At 37.5% G+C, this 25760-nt stretch overlaps 1 protein-coding gene across 2 annotated transcripts in view; it reads right to left on the bottom strand.

Annotated features, from left to right (window-relative positions):
• The window catches only part of POLA1 (DNA polymerase alpha 1, catalytic subunit), a 302637-nt gene that overhangs the window by 169018 nt on the left and 107859 nt on the right, over positions 1-25760 (bottom strand). For both annotated transcript variants that reach the window (XM_030807188.1, XM_030807187.1), the window contains 6 exons: positions 18208-18240; positions 17344-17436; positions 15297-15502; positions 13015-13147; positions 6405-6536; positions 783-957 (listed from right to left, as the gene is read on the bottom strand). In XM_030807188.1, coding sequence (XP_030663048.1) covers positions 783-957; positions 6405-6536; positions 13015-13147; positions 15297-15502; positions 17344-17436; positions 18208-18240 — 772 coding nt within the window. The remainder of the gene's footprint in view (positions 1-782; positions 958-6404; positions 6537-13014; positions 13148-15296; positions 15503-17343; positions 17437-18207; positions 18241-25760) is intronic.

Raw genomic sequence — 25760 nt, 5'->3', positions numbered from 1 at the left:
GTACTCTGAAAACACTCATCTTTGCTTACCACAGAAGAGAGAGGAAAGGCCTTAAAAGCAGTGTAACTCTTTATGTAGTTGGTCATCTAAAAATGAAATCAGGACTGGTTATGAAATACATTTCTAAGCAAAAGATAACAATAGTAATAATGACACAGCAACGGAGACAATCTGGTGACACAGCAAAAAGCCAAAGAAATACTGAGGTCTCAGGGTTGGCTGATACCTCCTGGGATGATGATAACTTAGAAATCAGCCAATTCCTAGAGGATAACAGTGGGTCCAGTTTTAGAATAACTTATAGAGTAGGATTCTCACAATGAATTGAATATTAAAAATTAAAAATTTCATGTTAAAAAGCCATGTTTTCTCACTTGACATGAAAATACCTTCAGCGACAGAGACAAGATGAACCAATGAGCAAGATACCATCAATCTCCTTATAAATGGAGGTACACTAATTAAAGCTATAACAATGTAAACTCAGTGACTGTAATGGCATCTGAAATCCTCACTTTACCCTTCTTTTGCCTTCCCTCTCTTCCCTCAGTATTCAGTGAGTATCAACTATGGAGCAGGCATGTGGTTACAGTAGCAAGTATGTGGAGCTCATAGTCTATGAGTGGAGACAGTACCGAACAACCACAAAAATACATTCCAAACTATAAACGAAGAAGTGCCAGACACAATACCATGCCCATAAACAGAGATCTCAACAGAGAAGGAAGACTACATGTGCCGCTGTTACCATGTGAGGTTCTATGTGAGCTTGGGACACTTACCTAACCATGTTGCAACGAGGACAGCATCAATTCCATCTATTGGTTCACAGATCCGAGCCACGACTGGGTGGATCTGCTGGGCCAGGTAGTACTGGGTGTCAATGGTTAGATTATCCTGTTTCTGCAGCTGCTCAGGCGCATAGGCCCTCTGACTTGCAGTGAGGTTCGATCCATCCTAAAAGAAGGTATGATAAAAAGACACGTAAAAAGAAGACACAGGTAAAGTTGTGAGCAACTCAATCACAGACACTTGCTTGGTCAAACAGAGAAGCAACAATTTAAATTTTATGTATCTACTTCTAAACATCAAGACCTCTTTTTGACCTATTGTTGAACATTTTGAGTAGGAAAATCAAGGACAACATCTCAATCTTGAGATCTCATCCAGTGTCCAAGAATATAAATCCAGTATATGTTGTGTTCTATTTTTTTGCAAAAACTTGAAACCAACAAGATAGCAAGGACTAGATTAAATAATTTCACCTGCCATATCACCAAACACTGAGAAGGCTTAGTAACAATTAGCATAGTCAGAAAGGCTTTTTAAGGAGTGATAATTTAAAAACATGTGTATGGTCTTTTTTATTATGTTAATGTGATCCCTTAGGCAAGAATTCTAGTCAAAGTAACTCAAAGATCCTGGGAGTAATATTTTCTATGAGAGCCATGTATCACTAAGAAGCAAATGAACAAGTGGAAAAGAGTGGGGAAATGAAATTTATAGAGTAGTAATTTATACGCAAGATACAATAAGTAGAAGTAAAAATGATGTAGTGTCCTAGTAGAGTGGCAGGGCTCTAAAAGCCAAATATCTGGCCATTGGAATGAAGGGCATGTCATTTTGTACCATTTACCTGGTTCCTCCTCAAGAAAAGGAAGATGGGTCAGAAAAACTCTTTTCAAGGGTTTTCTCTTTTACTCTATAAAAATAAAAGCTGTGAAATTCTATATAATTGGCCCATATCCAGCCTTGTGAATGATGTCACCATCATCTCTGAACCAAAAAGTTATCTCTACTGGATCAACGTCCAACAACTCACTCACTCTTCCTCTCATCTGAAACAGAATTTAATATTCAAACTAGTAAATTATAACTATTCACAGTGCTCAGCTGCTCAGCAGAACTGATTATAATGTGAATCCTATTCTTTCATTCCTGCTACAATCAGTCCCTTTCCAGCTCAGCACCCAGCCCAAAGCAGAGGCAACCTTCCACACACCACTGTCTTTACCAGAGACCAGCAGCAGGGGCCTCTTTTTCTGGCTAGGCTCCTGACGAAAACAACCTGGGCCCGTTTATTGACTAGGTTCTACCTGTTCTTTTTTTTGTTTGTTTGTTTTTTGGGGACGGAGTCTCGCTCTGTCGCCCAGGCTGGAGTGCAGTGGTGCGATCTCGGCTCACTGCAAGCTCCGCCTCCTGGGTTCACGCCATTCTCCTGCCTCAGCCTCTCCGAGTAGCTGGGACTACAGGCGCCCGCCACCATGCCCGGCTAATTTTTTTTGTATTTTTTTTTAGTAGAGACGGGGTTTCACCGTGGTCTCAATCTCCTGACCTCGTGATCTGCCCGCCTCGGCCTCCCAAAGTGCTGGGATTACAAGCGTGAGCCACCGCGCCTGGCCTAGGTTCTACCTGTTCTAAGACAAAATGAAATACCTAAAAAGGAAGCAAACTCAGATTAAAAGACTTATTATTATTTGTCAGGAGTTTACAACATAGTAAAAGGAATTAGGCATAATTAATCAAGTTTAATTCTTGCTCTTTCAGAAGCTTGAATTGTTAAGATGATAATAAGGTGACAACCGATGATAAAAACCACGTGAAAAAATCCTCGGGCAGTGTCTTTTCACACAACTCAATTGTATTTAGACTGCCTTTTACCAAACACATAAAATCTGAACAATTTACAGAATTATGAAAAATTAGTCTATCCTTAAGATTACGGCAATGTTGAGTTTAATAATTTTTAATGGTGAATTAAAATAGAATTTATACATGTAAAATATTTTTTAAAGGCATCTGCCTTTAAAAATATTAGTTACTTTCTAATATTTCAGTAGAAGTTCTCATAGTAAAACATGGTTTTCAAAAAAGCAGTTGAAAACTTCTGAGCATGCTTTCAGTTTAAAACGTTTTTATTCTAAATATTCACACAAAAGACTAGTTTTTTTTTTTTTTTTTTTGAGACGGAGTCTCCCTCTGTCGCCCAGGCTGGAGTGCAGTGGCGCAATCTCGGCTCACTGCAAGCTCCGCCTCCCGGGTTCACGCCATTCTCCTGCCTCAGCCTCTCCGAGTAGCTGGGACTACAGGCGCCCGCCACCATGCCCGGCTAATTTTTTTTGTATTTTTTTTTAGTAGAGACGGGGTTTCACCGTGGTCTCAATCTCCTGACCTCGTGATCTGCCCGCCTCGGCCTCCCAAAGTGCTGGGATTACAAGCGTGAGCCACCGCGCCCGGCCAAGACTAGTTTTAACAAAAAGTGACACAAACATATTTCATTGGGTATTTTAAAAATCTAAGCTCGAACATGGCTAAATTCAAAAGACTTGGTTAGATGACAGGTTTTGCTATGTTGTATTGGAAAAACATTTAGGTTATGACCTAAGATACATCCTTCGGCTGGACACAGTGGCTCATGCCTGTAATCCCAGTACTTGGAGAGGCTGAGCCAGAAGGATCACTTGAGCCCAGGAGTTCAACAGGAGCTTGGGTGACATAGTCAGACCCCCATCTTGACCAAAAAAAAAAAAAAAAGGTTAGCCAGGCATGGAGGCATGCATCTGTGGTCCCAGCTACTCAGGAGGCTAAAGTGGGAGCATCACTTGAGCCTAGGAGATAAAGGCTGCAGTGAGCTGTGGTCATGCCACTGCACTCCTGCCTGAGTGACAGAGCTAGACCCTGTCTCAAAATTTAAAAAATAATAATAATAATAATAACCTTCAAAGATTTCATTCTCAAACCTGAGCAGGGCCTCATGGTATGTGCAAGAATATGTGGCATACATCTTTAAGAACAGATTAAGAAGCAACGCTGGTCTTCTTCAAGTGCCCATGTAGTAATTTGTGAACTTCACAAAGTACATACTTCAGAGAGACAACCAGGTGCAGTCGATTCATACAAAACTAGGTAGTCATCGTTAGTAGGAAACTAATGGGAAAATATTTTAAACTGGAGACAAGTGGGCCCCTTAAAATAATTATGTTAAAGGCATGCCTTATGGAAATTATGTCTAATGAAAGTTAAATAGTTATGGATTTAAAACCTAGCCAACAAATGGAAGTTGATTTAAGATCTGAGCAAATAATTCACATAGGTTTAATGCGTTAACAACCTACAATATAAATTACATACCAAAAACATTACTCTCTGAACTCATCTGAATAAGTTATCAGTAGGGTACTATTTCCTAAACGTAAATTTTAAACAAAACAAAACAAAACCTGTTTAGGATATAGGCTATTCTTGGAGGACACCCTTACTTAAGGCAGCAAACAGTCCTCTTAAAAATGTGTCATGATGGGCCAGGCGCAGTGGCTCACGCCTGTAATCCCAGCACTTTGGGAGACTGAGGCAGGAGAATCACGTGAGGTCAGGAGTTTGAGACCAGACTGGTCAACATGGTGAAATCCCATTTCTACTAAAAATACAAAAAAATTAGCCGGGCATGGTGGCGCGTGTCTGTAATCTAGCTACTCAGAAGGCTGAGGCAGGAGAATCGCTTGAACCCAGGAGGTGGAGGTTGCAGTGAGCTGAGATGGCACCACTGCACTCCAGCCTGGGCAACACAGCAAGACTCCATCTCAAAAAAAAAAAAAAAGTGTTATGATACATTTTCAAAAGCATATTCTAAAAATATGGCTGCATTATGAAACAGAATAATTTGAGTGCTTAAAAGCAAAAAAATTAGGCAGATTTGGCTTGCAAACATGTTGAAAGGGCGCATGTCCCATGGGTAGGGTACAAAGGCAAATTAAAGTTCTACAGGTATTCTTGGAATATGTTAAGGAGAATAAGTTAATAAAAAGAAATATGAATCATACTTTTAAAAAGCAAATAAGGCACATACCAGTGGATGGAAATCGCTAAAAATACATAAAATTGGATGTACTGTACTACATTAGCAACAGCATTTTGAGCCTATGCATATCAATAAGACCTGAGAAAAAGGAACCTTAACACCTAACATTCAGACATCAAGGAACACAAAATTGACTTTTAAATACAATGATCATCCTATTTTATAAGTTACCATACATCTTCATTGCAGGTTTAGCCAAAACACAATCGTGGCTTGATTTCATTATTAATGCTATTTCACTGAACCTATATAATTTTTCAAAGTTGTATGCTGCCATCTGTTCTTGTCATTACCAGTCTAAGAGCTTTTCCATGTATGCGAAGACATAAGTGAAAAAAAAAAAAACCTAGCCTATTTACCAAAATCTTTATTTGCATAATATGAAAATTGTTTTTTTGAGATGAGACTTGTCAGAGGCAATATGCAAAGCACATTAAGGGCTTGAGCGAGTCAGACATTTATGGAAATATTTTCCTGCAGGAACTGGCTTTCTGTAACAGTTCTTAATCAAGGGTAACCCTAGGGGGGAGACAGAGTCAAGTGCTGATTCCTGTCCATGTACTTAAATCATTTGTTATGTACATCCACAGCATATAGCAGGTATCAGCAGACTACTTTTAAATTTTCAAAAGACTCTGATTTAAAAACACATTGATTGTGGTTTGACAAATATCAATCATATTGCAATTAATTTTTAGGTTTATGTAAAAAATTTTTTTACTGTAACAACACAATGCGATAACCATTAGGATAAAACTCTTAATTTCTTTAAAAAAACAGTTTTATTCAGATAAATTATACCTTATGGTAAGTAGTCTATACCATTGTAATTTGAAAGAATTTGGGTAAATGCTATGACCCTGACTTTTCTTTACAGATAGAAGGGATGAGACCTCTTTGTCAAAATTGTAGTTAAGGGCTTCGAAAGTCAAAAAACTGCTCTTCTCTCTTACTCTCTCTCCTCACCCATTATAGGCATGCTATTATCAAAAGAACTGGTAGTGGTTTAAAACTGTGTTCCAGAAGGCCTAGAGGTGCCTTGCGAAACAGAGAAGGAAGGGTAAGGAGGTGGGCCCTCTCCACTTGAAGGAAGAAAAAAAAAACTGGTGGAATTGTGTGGTTTCCTCATATGGTATGTTCATAGGCTCTCTCAACTTCTCTGTATAATCATGTAGTACATATTTTTTCACATAATTATTTGGACATTTGCTAGGAAAAACGTCATTTATTCTTTCATTATTCCACTGATATTTATAATGGGAACTGCTGCAAAAGGAATGAGATAAATGAGGACTACTGCTGAACATATGGTGAAACTTACATTTGCATTAAAGTTAATTTAGGGTTAAAAGAGTAGCTACTGTTATAAATCTGTCATAAATGTTTTATGAAAATCCTAATGACATATGCCACACCTCTAATGTTTTTTAAATGCTATGAAACTAACCAGACTTTACAACATCAATTACTGGGGACACTGTGGCAATCTGCATTTTACTTCGAGTTCTTAAGAGGTATCAGAATCTTATGAATGTCAATAGCTTACCTGACAGATGACATATGACACAGTATCTCCAGCTTTCACCTTTCTGCCTCCTTGAGAATTTATCCAGAGGGCAACGTGTACATGAGGTAGGCTTTTTTTATCAGGGTAATCCTGGGGATCCTTTGTCAATGCCTAAAAGAGGGAACAAAAAAGTTCTAAGCCTTAAAATAAAACCCTTCTTGCACAGATACACACTAAAAACATCTTTGCTAGAATCATACTAGCCACATAAACATACAAAATGACAGAAGCTGTGTGTAGAAAATATTGCTACAGAATCTTTAAACGTCCCATCTTCAAGACTCCTCTCTCCTTTGTTCAATAACTAACATAACTAGATGCAACCCCAACAATAAAGAAATATAAGTTAATGGGCCATATCACATGATACTTAGACATAAAAAGTTAAGACTACAAATTCAGTGTTATATGCAGTCTTAATGTGTGCAATTATTTCACTGAGTTAACTGATCAGTTGGGACTGATGAATAATGGCTACTCTGACTTAATGATTGTTTCTCAAAGGCTCCTCTGGCCTTAATAAATCCCAAAGGCACTAGAAATCACTGGATTTACTCATGCTGTCAATCAACCTCTACAGAGGTAGAATGAATTTGTAACAGAAAGTAAGTACTACGAGAACAGGAACAATGTCAGCCTTGCTCACAACTGCGTGCACAGTGTTCCTAACGATGCTTGATATATAGTAGCAGCCAAATATTTGCTGAATAAATTATTTCACTCCATCTGTAATAATTATCAGAATAATTTGTTCAAGTATTATAAAATACCACAGGATGAATAAGACACAGTCATCTGCTATTAGTGGAAGACTCTCTACCCTCCACCTCCCCTCCAAAAAAAAAAAAAAAACCTTTAAAATAAGCTATATGTGCCATAAAGGAGATGTGAACAAAGTGTTATGGAGAGAACTTAGAAAGGTAAGAATGATTTCCACCTGAGAGCAGAAATCATGGAAGAAAAAATTAAGCTGGCACTAGAAGGAAAAGCAAGATTTTAAGAAAAGGTAATGGGGGCAAAAATATTCCAGGCAGAGAAACAAACAAAAAGGCAAAGGGTGAGAAAAAAACGCATTCTATTAGACTGGAACTCAATATGCATAAAGAAAAGGAGGGGGATACCTAGCCCTGGAAGGGGTAGGTTTCAAAAGACAAGAGAAAGGATGGGGACCAGGGTACTGCTGGATGAGCTCACCAGTTCTCAAAGTGTGGACTGTAGAGCCCTGGGAGTTCCTGATATCCTTTCAGGGGGTCCAGAGACCAAAACTATTTTCATAATGATACTACCTGTACTGATGATACAGAAGCAATAGTGGGCAAAACTGCTGGTGCCTTATAAATATGAATCAGGACGGTACTATCAAACTGTACTAAGAGTCACTGTATTCTTCACCACCATGCATAGTTAAAAAAACACTTTCACTTAAGAATGTCCTTGACGAAGCAGTAAGAATTATTTTTAAAGCTCTCAATAGCAAAGACTTGGAACCAACCCAAATGCCCATCAATGATCGACTGGATAAAGAAAATGTGGCACATATACATCATGAAATACTATGCAGCCATAAAAAAGAGGGAGTTCATGTCCTTTGTAGGGACATGGATGAAGCTGGAAACCATCATCCTCAGCAAACTAACACAGGAACAGAAAACCAAACACCGCATGTTCTCTCACTTATAAGTGGGAGCTGAACAAAGAGAACACATGGACACAGGGAGGGGAACATCACACACTGGGGCCTGCCGGTGGGGTGGGGAGGAAGGGGAGGGAGAGCATTAGGACAAATACCTAACCCATGCAGGGCTTAAAACCTAGATGATGGGTTGACACGTGCAGCAAACCACCACGGCACATGTGTACCTATGTAACAAACCTGCACGTTCAGCACATGTATCCCAGGATTTAAAGTAAATGAAAAAAGAAAAAAAAAACAGCTCTCAACCCTTGAGTACAAGTCTACTATTTTGGGAGATAAAACAGAAAGTACACACAAGGCACATCTGAAAAACAAAGATTGTTCAAGGGAAAGCATTTGTGCAACTGTTTGAGTTGCAAGCTAAACTAGCTGCCTTTTTCATAGAATATAATTTTTACTTGAAAGAATAATGGGCAAACTACCGTTATTCTGACTTGGGTATCTGGCAGACAATTTCTCAAAAACGAAGTGAGCCTGCCACTTCAAGGCAAAAAAAAAAAAAAAAAAAAAAAACTGACAGTATATATTGTCAATGATAAAATTCAAGCTTTCAAGTGCAAATTAGAATTTTAGAAAACTTTTCTACTTCCGTGAGCCTGAAAGCTTCCCAATGCTTAAAAACTTTTCTGATACAAGTAGGAATATTTTAAAACATAATTTTTGATGTTGTACAATGAATGTGTCTATTTTGGAGGATCTGTATAATTCAAGGAACTAACATGCCACACATGGGTAAAATATTCTTTCAAAGTACAACAGAGACCAATAGATTTTAATATAAGAGAGCATGAAAAGTTCATTGGTATGGCTTCAGATTCCACATTACAAAGAAAATACCATCTGTAGACTTCTGGTGCAGGATCAAAGAAGAATACATTCAACTATCAGAAAAAAATACTAAAATACTTCTCCTTTTTCTAACTACGTATTTGGGTTAAGCTGGATTTCTTCCTATACTTCATCCCAAACTACATATCACAACAGATTATACGCAGAAGCAGAAATGAAAACCCAGATGTTGTCTACTGAGCTAGACATTAAAGAGATGTGCAAAATTGTAAAATGATATCACTCCTCAGGCTAAATTTTTCTTTGTTTTGAAATACATCGTTATTTTTCATAGAAAGAAATGCTATTTTTTGTAATTATATAATCAGTTTGTTGCTATTTTTAAATAAATTAACAAATGTTTTTACATTTCTAACACACTAAATATCGAGATAAACCACATCAACACGAGCTCTTAGGGTCTTCAATTATTTTAAGAGTATATCTCTACTAAAAATACAAAAAAAATTAGCCGGGCGTGGTGGCGGGCGCCTGTAGTCCCAGCTACTCGGAGAGGCTGAGGCAGGAGAATGGCGTGAACCTGGGAGGCGGAGCTCGCAGTGAGCCGAGATTGCGCCACTGCACTCCAGCCTGGGCGACAGAGCGAGACTCCGTCTCAAAAAAAAAAAAAGAGTATAAAGGTGTCCTAACACCAAGAAATCTGAGAGCTGATGTAGAAGACTAAAGCAGGTCCTCAAACATGGCTGCACATGCCCAAGTTATGTAAACTTACTAAATTCCATACTCAGTGTAGCAGAGTGCCTAGGAAACTCTCCCAAGTATTTGAATCTCCTCAAACTTGGAATACGTGAAGTTTTGATTGTCTTGGACATGTAATACAATATAAAAATCTTAACTGATATAACAGTACTTAAGAAATCCATTATCTTCTTCAATGGATTATTCTTCAGTGCAATGTTAAGAAATTCTAAATTTCAGCTGACATACTTTCCAATTATTAGATGTAGGCTATTTGGGGACTTTACAAGCTAGTTTTAGAAGGCTTCATTTAAAAAAAAAAAAATGCTTCCTGGTGGTTTAGGCTCAAGTTAGCCAGAGCTATAAAAATCAGCTGTGAAGTATTTTGTGTTACTTTGTGAAATATATTTAAGCTAAGATTGCAGTAGTTCAGCAAAATCACACATGCTGTTTTTCAGTTGCTTTTGGCAACAAGGGCTAAAATCTCTAAAGGTAAATCCCATCACTTCATGCATGTCTCCACCCTAATTTAACCTGTCATTTTCAAGCCCTACCGGCATCACCTAAAAAAATATATATATATATATTGTCATGACACCATCTACAACCAGTCACATACATAGACTCTTCCATTCCACTCTCCTTTGGAAGCAGTAAAATGTAGAAACTGAATAGCTCACAAGTTTTAAATAGTGCAAGTATTTAGACAAATGTTAAAGATTATCAGGATATATCACCTTTAACAAATAGCTTACTGTAAATAGATACAGAACTACAATAAAGATAGCCCTTTCATCAGAATTTACTGTACTTGAATCAACACTGCAGAAATTCTTCTCTATTAAATAAAAGTTAAGAAAAATGGGACAGTAAATACTTTTTTTTTTTTTTTTTTTTGAGATGGAATCTCGCTCTGTCGCCCATGCTGGAGTGCGGTGGCGCCATCTCAGCTCACTGCAGTCTCCGTTTCCTGGGTTCAAGTGATTCTCCTGCCTCGGCCTCTTGAGTAGCTGGGATTACAGGCGCCTACCACCTCGCCCAGCTAATTTTTGTATTTTTTAGTAGAGACAAGGTTTCATCATGTTGGTCAGGCTGGTCTTGAACTCCTGACCTCGTGATCCACCCGCCTCGGCCTCCCAAAGTGCTGGGATTACAGGCACAAGCCACCGCGCCCGGCTGACAGTAAATACTTTTAATAGACCACCAGCATCTTGAAAATATGGACCATGCATTCCTTATTCAACTTTATATCCCAGAATCAGCATTGTGTACGTAAGAGGTACTCCATGTTTGCTGAATGGATGATTAAACAAGCAAATCAATTCTTTCAATGCTTACTGAACAACTACTATTTGCCAACAGCTATGCTAAGTGATATGGAGAATATAAAGACAGTAAGTCACAGTTTCAGTTCTGCCACAGAAAAATCTATTCACAGCCCCTATCATACTAGACACTAAGTATTAACTATTATTGTTATTGGTAATAACAGAATGTCACTATAAGTTGATAATTATTGAAGCTGAGTAATGAATACATGAGGATCCATGATACCATGCTCTCTACTTTTACATAAGTCTAGAAATTTCAATAATAAAAGCTTAAAAGAATGCAGACACTGTTAGTATACCTATGACTCTAAGTTTCTTTTTGCACACTAGTAATACTGTGTCATCATTCATATGAGGGGATTACAGTGTGGGCCCACTACCCTAAAGGAGATGTGCTCAGTGTTATTTTGCCAATTATGTAGTCATGCTAGGACTGACACTCCCAAACTCATCCCTGGAAGCCTTTGTGATAGAAACCCAAGTTTCTAGGAAGGTAGACAGGATCAGGGATACGATATGCAGAATTGATGCAAAAACTGACCAAAAGAAGTCTTAAGTCGTAACTCTTACTCATATAAATTTTTGAGAAAGAAAACAAAATCTAAAAGGAAACTACTTTCTAGATGACACAGTGATTCCATGCCAATATGTGTACACTTCATCACTTAAAGTGGACAGCCAGGGCCAAGAAACATTGTCCCCTTCTAATGTATAAACAAATGTCTTCTTTCATGACATTAAGGATGCCATAGTCAAGGTACAGGAAACAACTGACCTAAGAATAAACATAAACTGTAAGAAAATATTCATCCCTTCTAGGAATCAAAGAAATGCAAATTCAATGCAACTGTGAAATACAGTTTCATATTCATTATGGTAGCAAAGTTTTATTTAAATATCATCACCACTACATGCAAAACTGTGGTGAAACCGGCATATTTTGCTATTATCAATTGGTATCATCCTTTTACAAAGCAATTTGGCAAAAGCCATACAGATATTCACATCTTTTGACTCAAATATTTTCCTTCAAGGAACCTAAAATAAGAAAGTAATTCATCCAAATGCAAAAAGATAAATAAACAAAGATGTTCAATAGAGTTATTTCTAATACAAAACATTTAATAATCAACAAATTTAAATAAAGATGTATCAGTGAAACAGATACATCTTTTTAATATACTGATTAATTTGATTTTTAAGGTAATATAAAAATGTGGGAAAATGTTTATGTTAAATGAAAATATATTTCTAAATAACATATTGTAATTGCTGCAATATAAAAATGTTTTCAACAGTACAGAAATGTGCAAAAATGACAAGCATTACATTAGCACAGAGTATTACGAATGAGTCTTCATTCTAAAACTTCCATTTACTGTCAGCATTAGATTCTTTTATTTTTTTTGTATGCACTTTGACAATGAAATCTACCACAAAATGGGTAGCATGGTATTTGCAAAATTAGCTTCTGAATATATAAGGGTACTAAAATGGGAATAAATTTGTAACCTAACATTTTGTTTATTACACAGTACTTTGGAAACCAAGATTCTGTTTTTCAAATTAGGTAAGAAAAAATATTCCCTATTTTCAACAACTAAGACTGTTCCTAAATAACTTTTGTCCCCAAAAGGATCACCATCTGTGAAGTTAAACACACACATGAATGCACACATGCACACAATAAGCTTACAGGCCTACACCCCAATCAACAATCACTTAGGGGAACTATGAAGAAAGTAGTGTTCTCCAGTCTCCAGTATGTAAACTGTATCACTCCATAGGACCTCTGGAAACAAGTCTTCCAAGAATTAAAGTAAGGACTAGACAGAGAAGGTCTCTGTGGCAGACATGGCAGTACCTGTGGCTGGAAGAGGTATGCTAATACTCAATCTGTGAGATAGTTGTTAAGCAGCTTTCATCACCAGCTAGAATTTATTTCAATTGAAAGGATGAGGTGGTTCTTCAACTATCTGAAGGAGGCAAAAAACACATGACAGCAGCTGGGCTCAGCAATAAATGCTACATTTACCTTGTTAATTTCAAACTGGCTCACTGGGACACTGCCATTTAGCACATTTTCTCCAATTTCTATCAGCCTCTTCTGAATGTTTTCCACTATAGTGTCCCGGCTTTGATCAGAAAGAATCTGGCCAATCACAAAGCTGCAAAAAAAAAAAAAAAAAAAAAACCAAGAAACAAAGACGGCAGTTGATTTTTTAATATATTTTACTAGTAAAGGAGAAGAAAGGAAGAGAAATGCCATTAGATTAACATGTGGCCAAGAGCTACAGTAAGAGCTAATATGAGGGTTAATGTCGAAAAGGCAGTTACTATTTGTTTTTTAACACCAACTCTACCAAAAGTTTGCCAGCCTTCTAATGTGGGGTTTGACCCTAAACATACAGATCATTTTTTATGTGGCAGCTAATATTTTATATAAAATGTGAAGAAAAGCATGTGTTCCATTATATTTTTATGCAATTACAAAATTCACAAGCAGTTATATTCTCCTCGTAAGTTAAAATTTTAGAAGACAAATATTTCACTTTCCTCACAAAGCAACAAGACATTATCTCTGATATCAAGATATCATCTCCACCTGAGAAAGCAACCATGCGCTAGATGAGTAGAAGTATGAAGCCCTTTACATAAATTTTTTTAAAAAAACAAAGATTTCAAACTTTTCTTTCTTCACCTTCATTTTGTTGCTCAGTGTTCTCCCTTACGCTATTCCTTAAAAACTTCATGTTATTCAACCAGACCCAAAGGAAAAAGAAAAAGGAAAGGAGTAAGAAAGCCAATATTTTATCCATTTCTGAGAAAATGCAGAGCGAGAGTTTGACAGCTGCATTATAATTTGTCAGAAAAAGAACCCCGACAAAAACATTTGTATAGCTTTAATTACTAATACATTTCTAACTCAAGAGAAATTTACTTCTATTATGATGCGTCTTTTCTTAGAAAACACAAAGCTGAAGAGAACACTCTAATCCACAGTCTATACAAAGTACTTTCATCTTTGGGTACATTTGGGGGCAATGAAGCATTTCAAACATTTTTACATTTGGTAAAAGGCTCACAGTGACCTATACTCAGATGGTCAACTTCGCCTAATCAAGAGTAGTTTTGCAGAAGCAATAATTGTTCCATCTCCCAACTTGACAGCAAGAGGAAGACTAGAAAACAAGTTTTTAAATGCCAACACTCAGAATATTAAAATTGATGTGAAATTTAGCTTCAAAGAAAAAAATTCTTCTACTTTCAGATTTGGTCAAGGTCACAAATTAAGATGGTACATGAAGCACCTAAAAATTCTTTTTTTTTTTTTTTTTTTTTTTTTGACGGAGTCTTGCTTCTTCACCCAGGCTGGAGTGCAATGGCGTGATCTCGGCTCACTGCAACCTCCACCTTCAAAGTTCAAGCGATTCTCCTGCCTCAGCCTCCACAGTAGCTGGGATTACAGGCATGTGCCACCACGCCTGGCTAATACTTGTATTTTTAGTAGAGACGGGGTTTCCCCATGTTGGCCAGGTTGGTCTCCAACTCCTGACCTCAAGTGATCTGCCAGCCTCGGCCTCCCAAAGTGCTGGGATTATGGGCGTGAGCCACTGCACCCGGCCTAAAAATTCATTTTGAAATGGGTGCTTTATACATTAATATGACCCTTAAAAAAGGAGGTCTTATTATCACATTCTTCAGTCTCAGGTGCAAAGCTAGGAGGTCAATCATGATATTTACTAATTCTGAGGTACACATAGGATTTGAGAAGGAGCCCTTAACTTGGTATTAGTAAGAATCATTTATATACAAACCATACGGGTGGGAACAAAGTCTCACTCCATGGCCCATTTTGAATCCCAGAACATTTTAAGCCATAAAATGGGAAAATCTTAACAATTATGTTCCTAAAGAGGCTCTATGAAGATTCAGGAGCACAAAACAAGGCACTTTCTAATAGCAACAATAGAGCAAAACAAACCAACATCAACGAAACCAACTCTATAAGGATCTGAAGTGTGAAGGTTTACCCTTACCATGAGTTAAAAACTCATGAGATGTATCTTACAGCAGGCATTTCTCGGTGAGCAAATTTGGCTTTTTCTAAGTTTTAATCTACCTATAAAATTCCATTCCAAATAAGAATGATTAATAATTCTTATTAATAAGAATGATTAATAATTCTTATTAATAAGAATAATAAAAATAACGAAGTATTCTTGTGCTTGGCAGATTCATAAGCATTCTCTACATCATTCACACCTGAATTTTTAAAAGACAAACAAGAAAAGCAAAACTGAAAGCTGAACTCACTTTCCAGTGTCTTTAGCAAGATCACACCAATCTCTTCTAACTATATCTAATCCTTTGAGCTCCTGTTTGGTGACATAATTCCCATCCGACGTTGGCTCAACAACCAGAGCAGCATATTTCTTTTTTTTCAGCAGTAGCAGAGACTTGAAAACCCCATCAATGTCTATTTCAAGCAGTTTGTACAACTTATTCACTTCACTTTTTACCTGTGAAAATTTCAAATATTAATATTAGCTTCTCAAACATCTAATAGGGAGAAGACAAACATGTTACAAATTCCCAAGAGTTAATCTAAACAGAACTTGAAGTCATACAACATTGGAATTTTACTTGGCTTGTATGTAACATGATATTACACTGGGTATAAAGCAAAGACATTGAAAACTGCAGGGACAAAAACAGATTTAAAAAAAGAGAGAGAGAGAGAGACAATAATAGATCATCCCATGCAACCAAAGGACAGGACTGGCTGGATCAGCCCCAGGTAATATATGAAAATTATGAAACAGTCCTTGTTGAATGTAAAGACTTAATGCATACATACAGTACTTGCCTTCAAACTATTCAGTTAGTTAGTGAATAGACAGTCCAACAAGTAAATATGTGACCAGAAATAAAGAAGTCAAACTTTAACTATTAAAATCATGTTTAAGACCTCCCCTAACACCTTGACTATAAGCAAACAACTACATGCTGAACAAATAAAGAGTCCTCTGGTCTTTCTGACAGGGTCAAGGCACAGAACATCACCTCCAGGTAAAATATTCAACTTTTCAAGGCCCAGTATGAGTACAATGTGCCAGGCTTCCTGTCAAGTGAAAGTCGACTACCATTCAAATTCCATATATTCCAGGAGGGAAAGATAGGAAGTTGTTAGTTTGTAAGATGATATCTTAGTTTTAGTTCATTGGGACAATATCTTAACATAGCAAGTGTTTCTAAAACACTGTGAATTGTGATTGCAAATTGCTATTAAGAGGCTACAAATGATTATTTTTCAATGTCCCCTTGACTTTTCAAATATATTTTAAGTACTCCTGTAAAAATTACAGTTGTGAGTGTATATGTATGTATGTATTTATGTATAAAATGCACCTGAATCCTACCAGACATATGAATCACAATGGAGTAAGTACTAATGTGAACACATCTTAAACACTTAGACTGTTTTCAAAGGAAAAATGTATCTACCATTTAAAGAAAAAAAAAAAAACCCTTTGAATTTCACCCTCGAAACAAACAGCCAGAATAGAAATTAAAAACAAGAGGGGGCCAGGAGCGGCGGCTCATGCCTGTAATCCCAGCACTTGAGAGTCCAAGGCAGGTGGATCACAAGGTCAGGAGATCAAGACCATCCTGGCCAACACGGTGAAACCCCGTCTCTACTAAAAATACAAAAATTAGGGGGGCGTGATGGTGCATGCCTGTAACCCTAGCTACTCAGGAGGATGAGGCAGTAGAATTGCTTGAACCAGGGAGTCGGAGGTTGCAGTGAGCCGAGATATGCCACTGCACTCTAGCCTGGCCACAGAGCGAGACTATGTCTCAAAACAAACAAAACAAAACAAAACAAGACAAAAAAAAAAAAAAAAAACCAGAGGATTGGGCATGGTGGCTCATGCCTGTAATCCCAGAACTTTGGGAGGCTAAGGTGGGAGGATCGCTTGAACCCAGGAGTTCAAAACCAGCCTGGGCAAAAAAAAAATCTCTACAAGAAAAAATTATTTTTAATTAGCTGGGCATGGTGGCGAGTGCCTGTGGTCCCAGCTACTCGGGAGGCTGAGGCGGGAGGATCACTTCAGCCCAGGAAGTCAACGCTTCAGTGAGCCCTGATCGCACCACTGCACTCAAGCCTGGGTGACAGAGTGAGACCCTGTCTCAGAAAAAAATAATAAAGACAGACAGAAAAATAGAAGAATTGAGAGACACCAAGTTTATTATTTTCAGAAGCACACACATTCATATATACATGAATTTATAGTGTTCCATGTTAGAAACAGAATTCACAAAAATAGGTAAAGCAGATAATTTCATAAAATTATCTCACCTTGTTTCCCAACTTAAATACTTCTTCCAGATTGGTGCTATTGGTGTTTATCATAATTGAATCTGTATCTCCATAAATAACTTCAAGATTCATCTAATGAAAAGCAAAAATTATAAAAATTAACAAAAACACAGTGACCATTACACACAATGAAACTAAAGATTTTCCATACTACAGAAATTACAGGCTCCACAGACTTTTCAGAAGTTTATGTTAATTATTATTTATATTGTCAGGGTATACAATTAAAGATTAAGCCCCTATAAACCAGAAAGGCAAGCACCCTGACATCAAGAAAATCTCTCAAATTTTCTTAGAGAGTGGAGTGGAAGGGGAATTGTGTCTAGTTTCAACTGAAACAAAATACCAAATTAAATAATGAGAAAAAAGAGAATAAAAGACTAGGAAATGGGGTCTATATTTATCCACTGTACCACATGCTTAGTGGTCATGGCAATTTAAGAAGCGGAAACATAATGGATTCTATAAATTCAGGGGCACAAATCCATATTAAATTCTTAATACAGTTGCAAACAGTATTTAGTAGAATATGAAGAGTGCCAAAAAAAATCAATCATAACAAACAACACTAGAGCACATACAGTATAAAGGCCTGGAAATAAACTCTAATTAGCACTGTTACTAATTTGTTTGAAACATTCACATATAGGCTTCAAGCAGGGGCTAGATCATATCAGTACTGGTAAAAGAAAAAAGCTGTAACCCATTAGGCGGGATTAGAAATGTAAACTAGGCAACCTAAGAAGCAATTTCCAGTCTGTTTGGGTTACAATTTTCCTTGAATACAAAAACGTTACCAGTTATGATATTTAAGTTTTATACAATGAAAATGCTCAACATTACCTTTTGTACCATCTCTTTCGTATGCATCAAAATCTAAATGAAACAAAAGTCAAGATTAATATGTTACACAATTATAAAGACATAAATAGAAGCACACAGAGATAGGTAACTCTCAATGATTTGCCATTTCCATGAATTTCTAAAGCTCTTTCTCAATAGCAACCTCTTGAAGGTTTTCTAATGACAGCCCTTAAAATAACAGTAACATCAATGTAATCTAAGTTTGCCTCTATGCTGATTCTGAGCCAGAGATATGCATGCATATATATACATATATATCTTTAATAAACACACAATAAAATATCTCTATAACATGGCAAAAAAGCAAACTATTCTCATTACTAATACTTAAATAGAACTGCATGCCTAAAAAAAGCTTAACAAAGCATTTCAAAGCTGGCAATTCTTATTCATGGTATTCAGGATCTTAAAAAGTTAAAAAAAAAAGCACACTACATTTAAAATTCTTCTCTAGACTAAATTCATTGAAGAAAGAGAGTAGATAGATTTTCACTATATTGCCTGGAGCTACCCCAGTACCCAGTAAAAAGGTGGGGCTCAAGAAACATTCAGTGAATAAAGATGAACATGGATATCTGTTGATGGGTCTGTCCCCAGGCCCATATAGCTACAGATCAGAGATACTTAGGTTACAGTGTGGATAGAAATAAAAACTGATATAAATTATTTTGAGCCAGATCAGAAGTAACACATATTTAACAAACAGCCTCTTAAAAAATAGTAATATGACATTATTAGGACTCAGAGAGAAAGTGTGTGTGTGTGGGGGGGTGTGTTTAAAATACATGTGCTAGATGCTGTGCAAGGAACACCTTGCGAATTTTCTCATTCCCCTAGATCTCCAAGGGGTAGCTACTATTAATATCCTCTTCTGTTAGATGCCAAAAGACAAAGAGAAATTAGTGTCCTAGAATGACAAAACAAGGACATGAACCCAAGCATTCTGACTCGAGTATGGTGCCTTAGTCACTCCATGCTATTGCCTCTCTGCTATCACCCATCTTTCAAAGCATCAATCTAAAGCTGAGGTCACTTTTCCAATAGACCAAATAAAGATTTACTTCATTTATATTTCTTTCTCCTACTTCAATAGTCCTCCTTGTCAACTAAGCTCAAGCTTCATGGTGTCATTTCTTTCTTGTCTTCCCTATTACAGAGCTTTGTAAATCCTGTCTTTAGAGTATCTTTTATATCTATCCATTACTTTCCATTTTTTATTGCCCTCTTCCCTTTATTACTATCTCCCAGTTTTGTTCAGATGTTCATTGTATTAATATTATGTTCTTAGACAAGGAAGCCCTTTCTCCTGCCCTGGGGGTGGTGAATGGTGGTGAATTCTGATTAGGCTAAGCCAGTGGTTTTAATAATGACTGTACAGTGGAATCACCTGGGGATCTTAAAAAAAAAAAAAAACACACAATATCTGGCCCCAACAGTTTTCTTACATTGCAAGTTGGCTTAAGGACCATTGGACTAAGATAATCACAGCAATTCCATTCTGGAAACAATGATCAGTTTAGGCATGCACATGTGAAGAGAATCCTGGCCAATTAAACGTAAGGAGAATTCCTGTAGGATGCTTCTCTGAAAGGTTTTCCTTCCCGATTTGAGGGGGCAGGCGGTGGGGGACTACCTTTTTAGACTGAGGGCTGCTTGGAGCAGTGGCAACCATCACTGTGGCCATGAAGGGCCATGCCTAGGGTGCAAGCTAACATGCTAAGCAGGGCCGGCTGCAAGGTGGAAAGCGCCTGACTCCATGGCAATGAAGTTGTCACTGAGGATGAACCAACTTGCATCTCTACTGGCTTTAGGTCTCATCAACTCACCCTGAATATCATTACCAATCTCCTGAATGTTTTCAATGTCTCTCCGATGCCTACAAGGTCAAGACCAAATTCTGCAACTGCACCTAAACCACTGTTCCACTTGTATGGCCTGTTATTCTTTTACACAGCTCCTCTTGCTGGACAGAATAAATCTCCCAGTCTTCCAACAGTTAACTGTGTACAGACTCATCTTTTCATGCCTTCACTCATGCAGCGTGTCTCCTACCCAGAATTCCTTCCCCAGTCCTTTTCCTATCATTGAATTTTACAATCCTCGGCTCAAATCCTTCTTGCATGAGCTGACTGGCCCAGCCCATACCGGTCTCTCTCCTCTCATCTGTGTTTGAATTATTTTACTAGTACTTGAATGATGCTTTATGTTATTAGCTCCCACCCACCCACCCCAAACTAGACTACAAGCTCCTGGAGGTCAGACCACATGTTTGTGCCTAAGTGCAGACTTCACTGTAATAGGAACTCAAAACACTGTTTGCCAGGTGACTGATAGGTCCTGTAGTAATCCCAATTACTTTTCCACTAGACACTAAAATTCAGCTAACATAAAAAACACTCACTCTCCCCAACTTCATCTTCATTTTTTTCATCTTCATTTTTTAACATTTAAATTATAGGGAAATGCATTGTGGAAGAATACTTGACAATTCCTTTAGGGAAAGGGCAATAATGAGACCAACCCAAGGCAAATTAATCACAGTGAGGACAGAATTACTTTTCAAGAGTCCTCTTTACCCTCTGCCTCTTACAGTTAGCCAGGCTTAGCTTTCCTCATCACAATGGACAACACCATAACGTAATCGTTACCTCAATAAAATACCTGAGGAGCAGTTTGTCAACCTTTTACTACAACTCCACATATTCAATAACCAATTTCTTCTACTCTTGTTTCACAACATGAACCAAATCTACTATGTCATCCCTGAGTGTACCTTCAATGTGAACTGGCAACCTTCACCTTTCAGATCCATCATCCACCCCTACACCATCCTGCCACCAACTCACAACCATTGCCATGCATAACCTGAGGACTGCTACCAAAACAATTTTCTCTTTGGTGGCAGAAACCTTTTGGTGGATGTCTTTTTTTGCAGAAATGGTAAACTATAGATTATGCCGCAACTGCTTTTTTCACCTAGCACTTATCCTAGAGGTTATTTCAAATTCACACATAAAGAGCTGCCTTATTCTTTTTTAATGACTACATAGTACCCCACTGTATAAATAGAACATAATTTATTTAACTAGTGTTCTATTAATGAACATATAGGTTGTTTCTACTCTTTACCATTACAACCATACTTCAACAAATAATCCCTATACATGCGTAATTTACAAATCTACCAGTAACAAGATAAATTACTACAAGTGGGTGTGCTGGGTCAAATGTTGTTATGTTTCAAATTTTTAAAATAAATATAACCCAATAGCTCTCTACAGAGGTTGTACCGATTTCTGTGGACCTCACCATCTTTTCAGTGGGCCTCACCAGTAGCTGATGATAATGTTCTGTCTCAGGTTCAAGGTCCTCACCACAGTTTGTCAACTCTTCAGCCCATTCTATACAAGACAAGCCACAACCAGTCTGACCCCTAACCTCTCATGTTTCTTCACTAAGCAGTTCTAGATGGTGGGTATCACAGTGACCTCTCTAGTCCAATGCTTATCCAAGTGCTAATGAGCAGAAACACTCAAAAGTTGCCCTCAAGTCCAGCCCTCAATTCAAACTGCTCACTGGGGAAGGCTCAGCTGTTATCTACCCAGGGAGCTACCAAATTCTTACTATCTACCAGACGGCCTGGTACATGGGAGCTGTTAATAAATATTTATAGAATGCTAAGTGAATAATCCTAAGGGGTACACAGTGTTATAAATCTCAACTGACAGATGAGGAAAATCAGGCTCTGAGATTTTGCCCAAAAGCTTGATCCAGAAGCTGGACTTTATGTTTCACTTTCCTTTCATTATGTCCCGCTACCTTCTTAAAAAAAAAACAAACAAACAAACAAACTCATACTACATAAATGTTCTAGAAGTGAACAATCAAAAACTTGTACATTACAGATATTTTCCCCATTGAAGAAACACATTTTAAAAATAGCCACAAGTACCCAGAAAGGTCTACTAGACACAAGGTACAATGATTACAAGATGACCATTCATAAGTTCACTTTGAAGTGACAAGTGTAATATTAAAGCTGCCCATTCTGACAGAAAATCATTTTGTAAGTGCTAGCGGCTAGAAAACAGGGCTATAAAGGCTTGCTAAATTCATTAATAAGGCAGTCTGCAGTTATCTGATTTCACAGCAACACCTGCATATTTATCTACTCATTACCAATTGGATGATGGAATTTTTTTCAAGCACATTTCAAAAATCTGCCAACTTCAAGTGTAAAAAAATAAACTTTGTGGTTAATTTTTCCCTTAACAAAGTACAGCTGTTGAGAATAATTGTTCAAGATCTTACCCTGTAATGTCAACTGCAGCAGAACAAAGAGTATTTAATTAGCAAATCTATCCAGTAATTCAACACCTATTATATAAAATGCCTTCGTGATTTTATTCAGGATAATTTGCTAAGAGGGTTATTACTGACATTCAGATGGAATTTAAAATTCCTACGCAAGTCGAGTCATAATAGCAGTAATGATCTCCCCAATCAGGAGACTCGGTGTCACACAAGGCTCTCTTGCAATGCAGCAGCCGATTTCCTGACTTCTTAATTCCTGGGCTCAGCTCAGTGAGAGCCCTTCACGCCGATATTTCAGTCAGCAATACATCTTTAATGGGACTCTATTAAAATAACTAGAACAAAAATGACTTTTTTTTGGTTAAAAAGAATGACAGCACTGCCATCACATCAATCATTGCAAGCTTTGCAGAACAGTGCCGTTAGGGGAAAAGAGGAGGGGGAAACAGGAAAGGGGTGGAGGTGGGGAGAGCAATAATTAAAATAATACGAAAAGGAATTTTAACCCCAGTCTGAGCTTCTGAAGGCTGGAAAAGGGTAGTGGGAACTAGAAAGGAAATTTAGATGTGTATCAAAAATTGTTTTCTAAACAAAATAATGTGTCCATGAATATACCCACGATATGGTTTACTAAGCAGAAAGATGTTTTTTTTGTGTGCCAAGGTTAACAACAGCAACAACCTAAGACCAACTACTACTAAGATGTGTATTTGTAGGTTCTCCTAATAAGTTCAGGATAACACCTGAGTCTTTGTATTTTGTTAAAATAAAATACTGTTGTATTACAATGCATCCAAAGGTTATGAAATGTTTTTAGATGCTATTACAGACTAAAAGAGTATTTATTAATACTAAACAACAGAGAGAAAACACCAGCTTTCCACAGCTTAAAAAAAAAAGTTTCAAGGTCCTATTCCAAAAATATGTCTACTATAGTATTACATATTAACGAGAAACCCACTTTGGTGTATGATGCAGATATTAAACACAAAGAAAATCCTACAAGTTAAGAAAATGTTGAGTAAGGTGAAATTCTAAACAAATAATGCACAGAATGACAACTGAAATCTCAATTGCTTTAGGATTCTTCCATTAAAGATGATATAAAATTAGAAATAAACTGGAAATTAAACAATATACTAGCATAACAGGGGTAGTAAAATATAAATGGTTTTGAAGGCTAGGAAAGAGAAAGGCAGGTGAAATATTAATATAAATATTATGATATTTGATAATCCAACCATTACCTAAGCATTCCACATTCCAAATTTCAGCAACAGCCAAGCGGGACTCAGTGCTACTCAGTTCTCCCACTTGATGAACATTTATTTCACCCTTATTCTATTAGATTGTCTTTTTCCTATTCTCTGTTATTCTTAGATTTTGTCTTCTCTAAAAATGTTCAAGAAATATGGGCTATGGATTTAATAAGCATGGTACTTTCTGTCTTCACTACTTAACACTTTTGTGATACTGGGCTACTTACTGCCTTTAAACCTCAGTTTTACTTTCTCTAAAATTGGGGTGATATTACCACCTTGTTCCCTGAGCTAGGTAAGAATAAAAAGAACCATAGGCTTAAAAAGTGCTTTGCAAAGATAAAATGTTATACAAATATTCGTGGTTTTTGTTTTTTTTTTTTTTTAAGTATAGGGTCTGAAATCGGAGCACTTGTTTAAACTGCCAATTACCAGCTAAGTGATTTGGGACCAAGCTGGTTTCCCTTTCTAGGTCTCAGTATCCTCATTTATAAAATGAAGAGATTGAGATTCCTCACAGATCTAAAAATCTAGAATCCAACCTTGACATGTAGAAATGTCTCTTCATTATATTTGGTTGGTTTGTATTTCAATCACATTTACTTCTTCAATATTAGGAAAAGGAGGTACTACTGTACCTAACAAGGATAATTAGCATTGTGAGGATATATTTCCATATTCTAGGTTGCTTTTGAGGGCTATGTGGTTGTAAAATAACTAGAAACATGTAAGTTCTCACAAGTTGTCTGGATACATCTTTATGCACTTAATGTGAGTGGGTACATTTAAAATACATAATAACATCCAACACCTGTTGAGATCTCTTTTCCACACTTAGAGGGTATATATACACATCTACATATATATCAAGATTTCTCAACTTCAGTACTATTAACATTTTAGGCTGAATAATTATTTATTATAAGGAGCTATCCTGTGTCTATTGTGGGATGTTTAGCAGCATCCCTAGCCCCTACCCACTAGATTTCATCAGTAGTATGAGTGCACACATATGCCTGTGTGCTCTCCTTCTCTCCAGCTGTGACAACCAAAATTGTGTCCAGATATTGCCAAGCACTTCCTAGGAAGAGCAAAACTGCACCGGTTGAGAATCAGTGATACACACTGATGACAGCATTTTCTCTCTCCAGGCACACATTCAACTGTTGGTCCCATAAGCATTCATTCTAAATCCCACCCATCTCCTCCAAACCCTTAACCGGCTCCAAACATGATAATTGGCCCCTCCAGAAACCTTCAACCAGAACAAAGGACTGGTTTCCTATCTTTTCTTTTTCTTTTTCTTTTTTTTTTTTTTGAGATGGAGTCTTGCTCTGTCGCCCAGGCTGGGAGTGCAGTGGCACGATCTCGGCTCACTGCAAACTCTACCTTCCAGGTTCAAGCAATTCTCCTGCCTCAGCCTCCCAAGTAGCTGGAATTACAGGCAGGCGCCACCACGCCCAGCTAATTTTTGTATTTTTAGTAGAGACGGGGTTTCACCATGTTGGCCAGGTTGGCCTGGAACTCCCAACCTCAGGTGAGCCACCTTCCTCAGCCTCCCAAAGTGCTGGGATTACAGGCATGAGCCACCGCGCCTGGCCCCAAATGGTTTCCTTTCTAATCCAATGAGCCCACATATGCTACACTAACTATACTGCATCTTTCCAATGTGGCACCTTTTCTGCATTCCCATGTCCTTCCTTCAGACATCCATCACTCTCTTGGCCTATTTGTCTCTAGCATCACTACCTCCCAAGCCTATCTTCATACTTCGCCAGTGTTCTTTCTATAATAAAATGTACTTCTTGAAATAAAATTCAAACCCCTGAGCCTGTCCTTGAGACTCATCTAGTTGAGGCCTATCTCATCTTCTAACACTTCCTACACGCACCTTCAATCCAGCCCTCTCAAAATATTTTAGGTTCATTAAACAGGCTGTGCTTTTCTTCTTGCTTCTGT

Source organism: Nomascus leucogenys, chromosome X (genome assembly GCF_006542625.1).
Source record: "Nomascus leucogenys isolate Asia chromosome X, Asia_NLE_v1, whole genome shotgun sequence".
Classification (NCBI taxonomy): domain Eukaryota; kingdom Metazoa; phylum Chordata; class Mammalia; order Primates; family Hylobatidae; genus Nomascus; species Nomascus leucogenys.
This window is presented reverse-complemented; position numbering and strand designations above follow the sequence as displayed.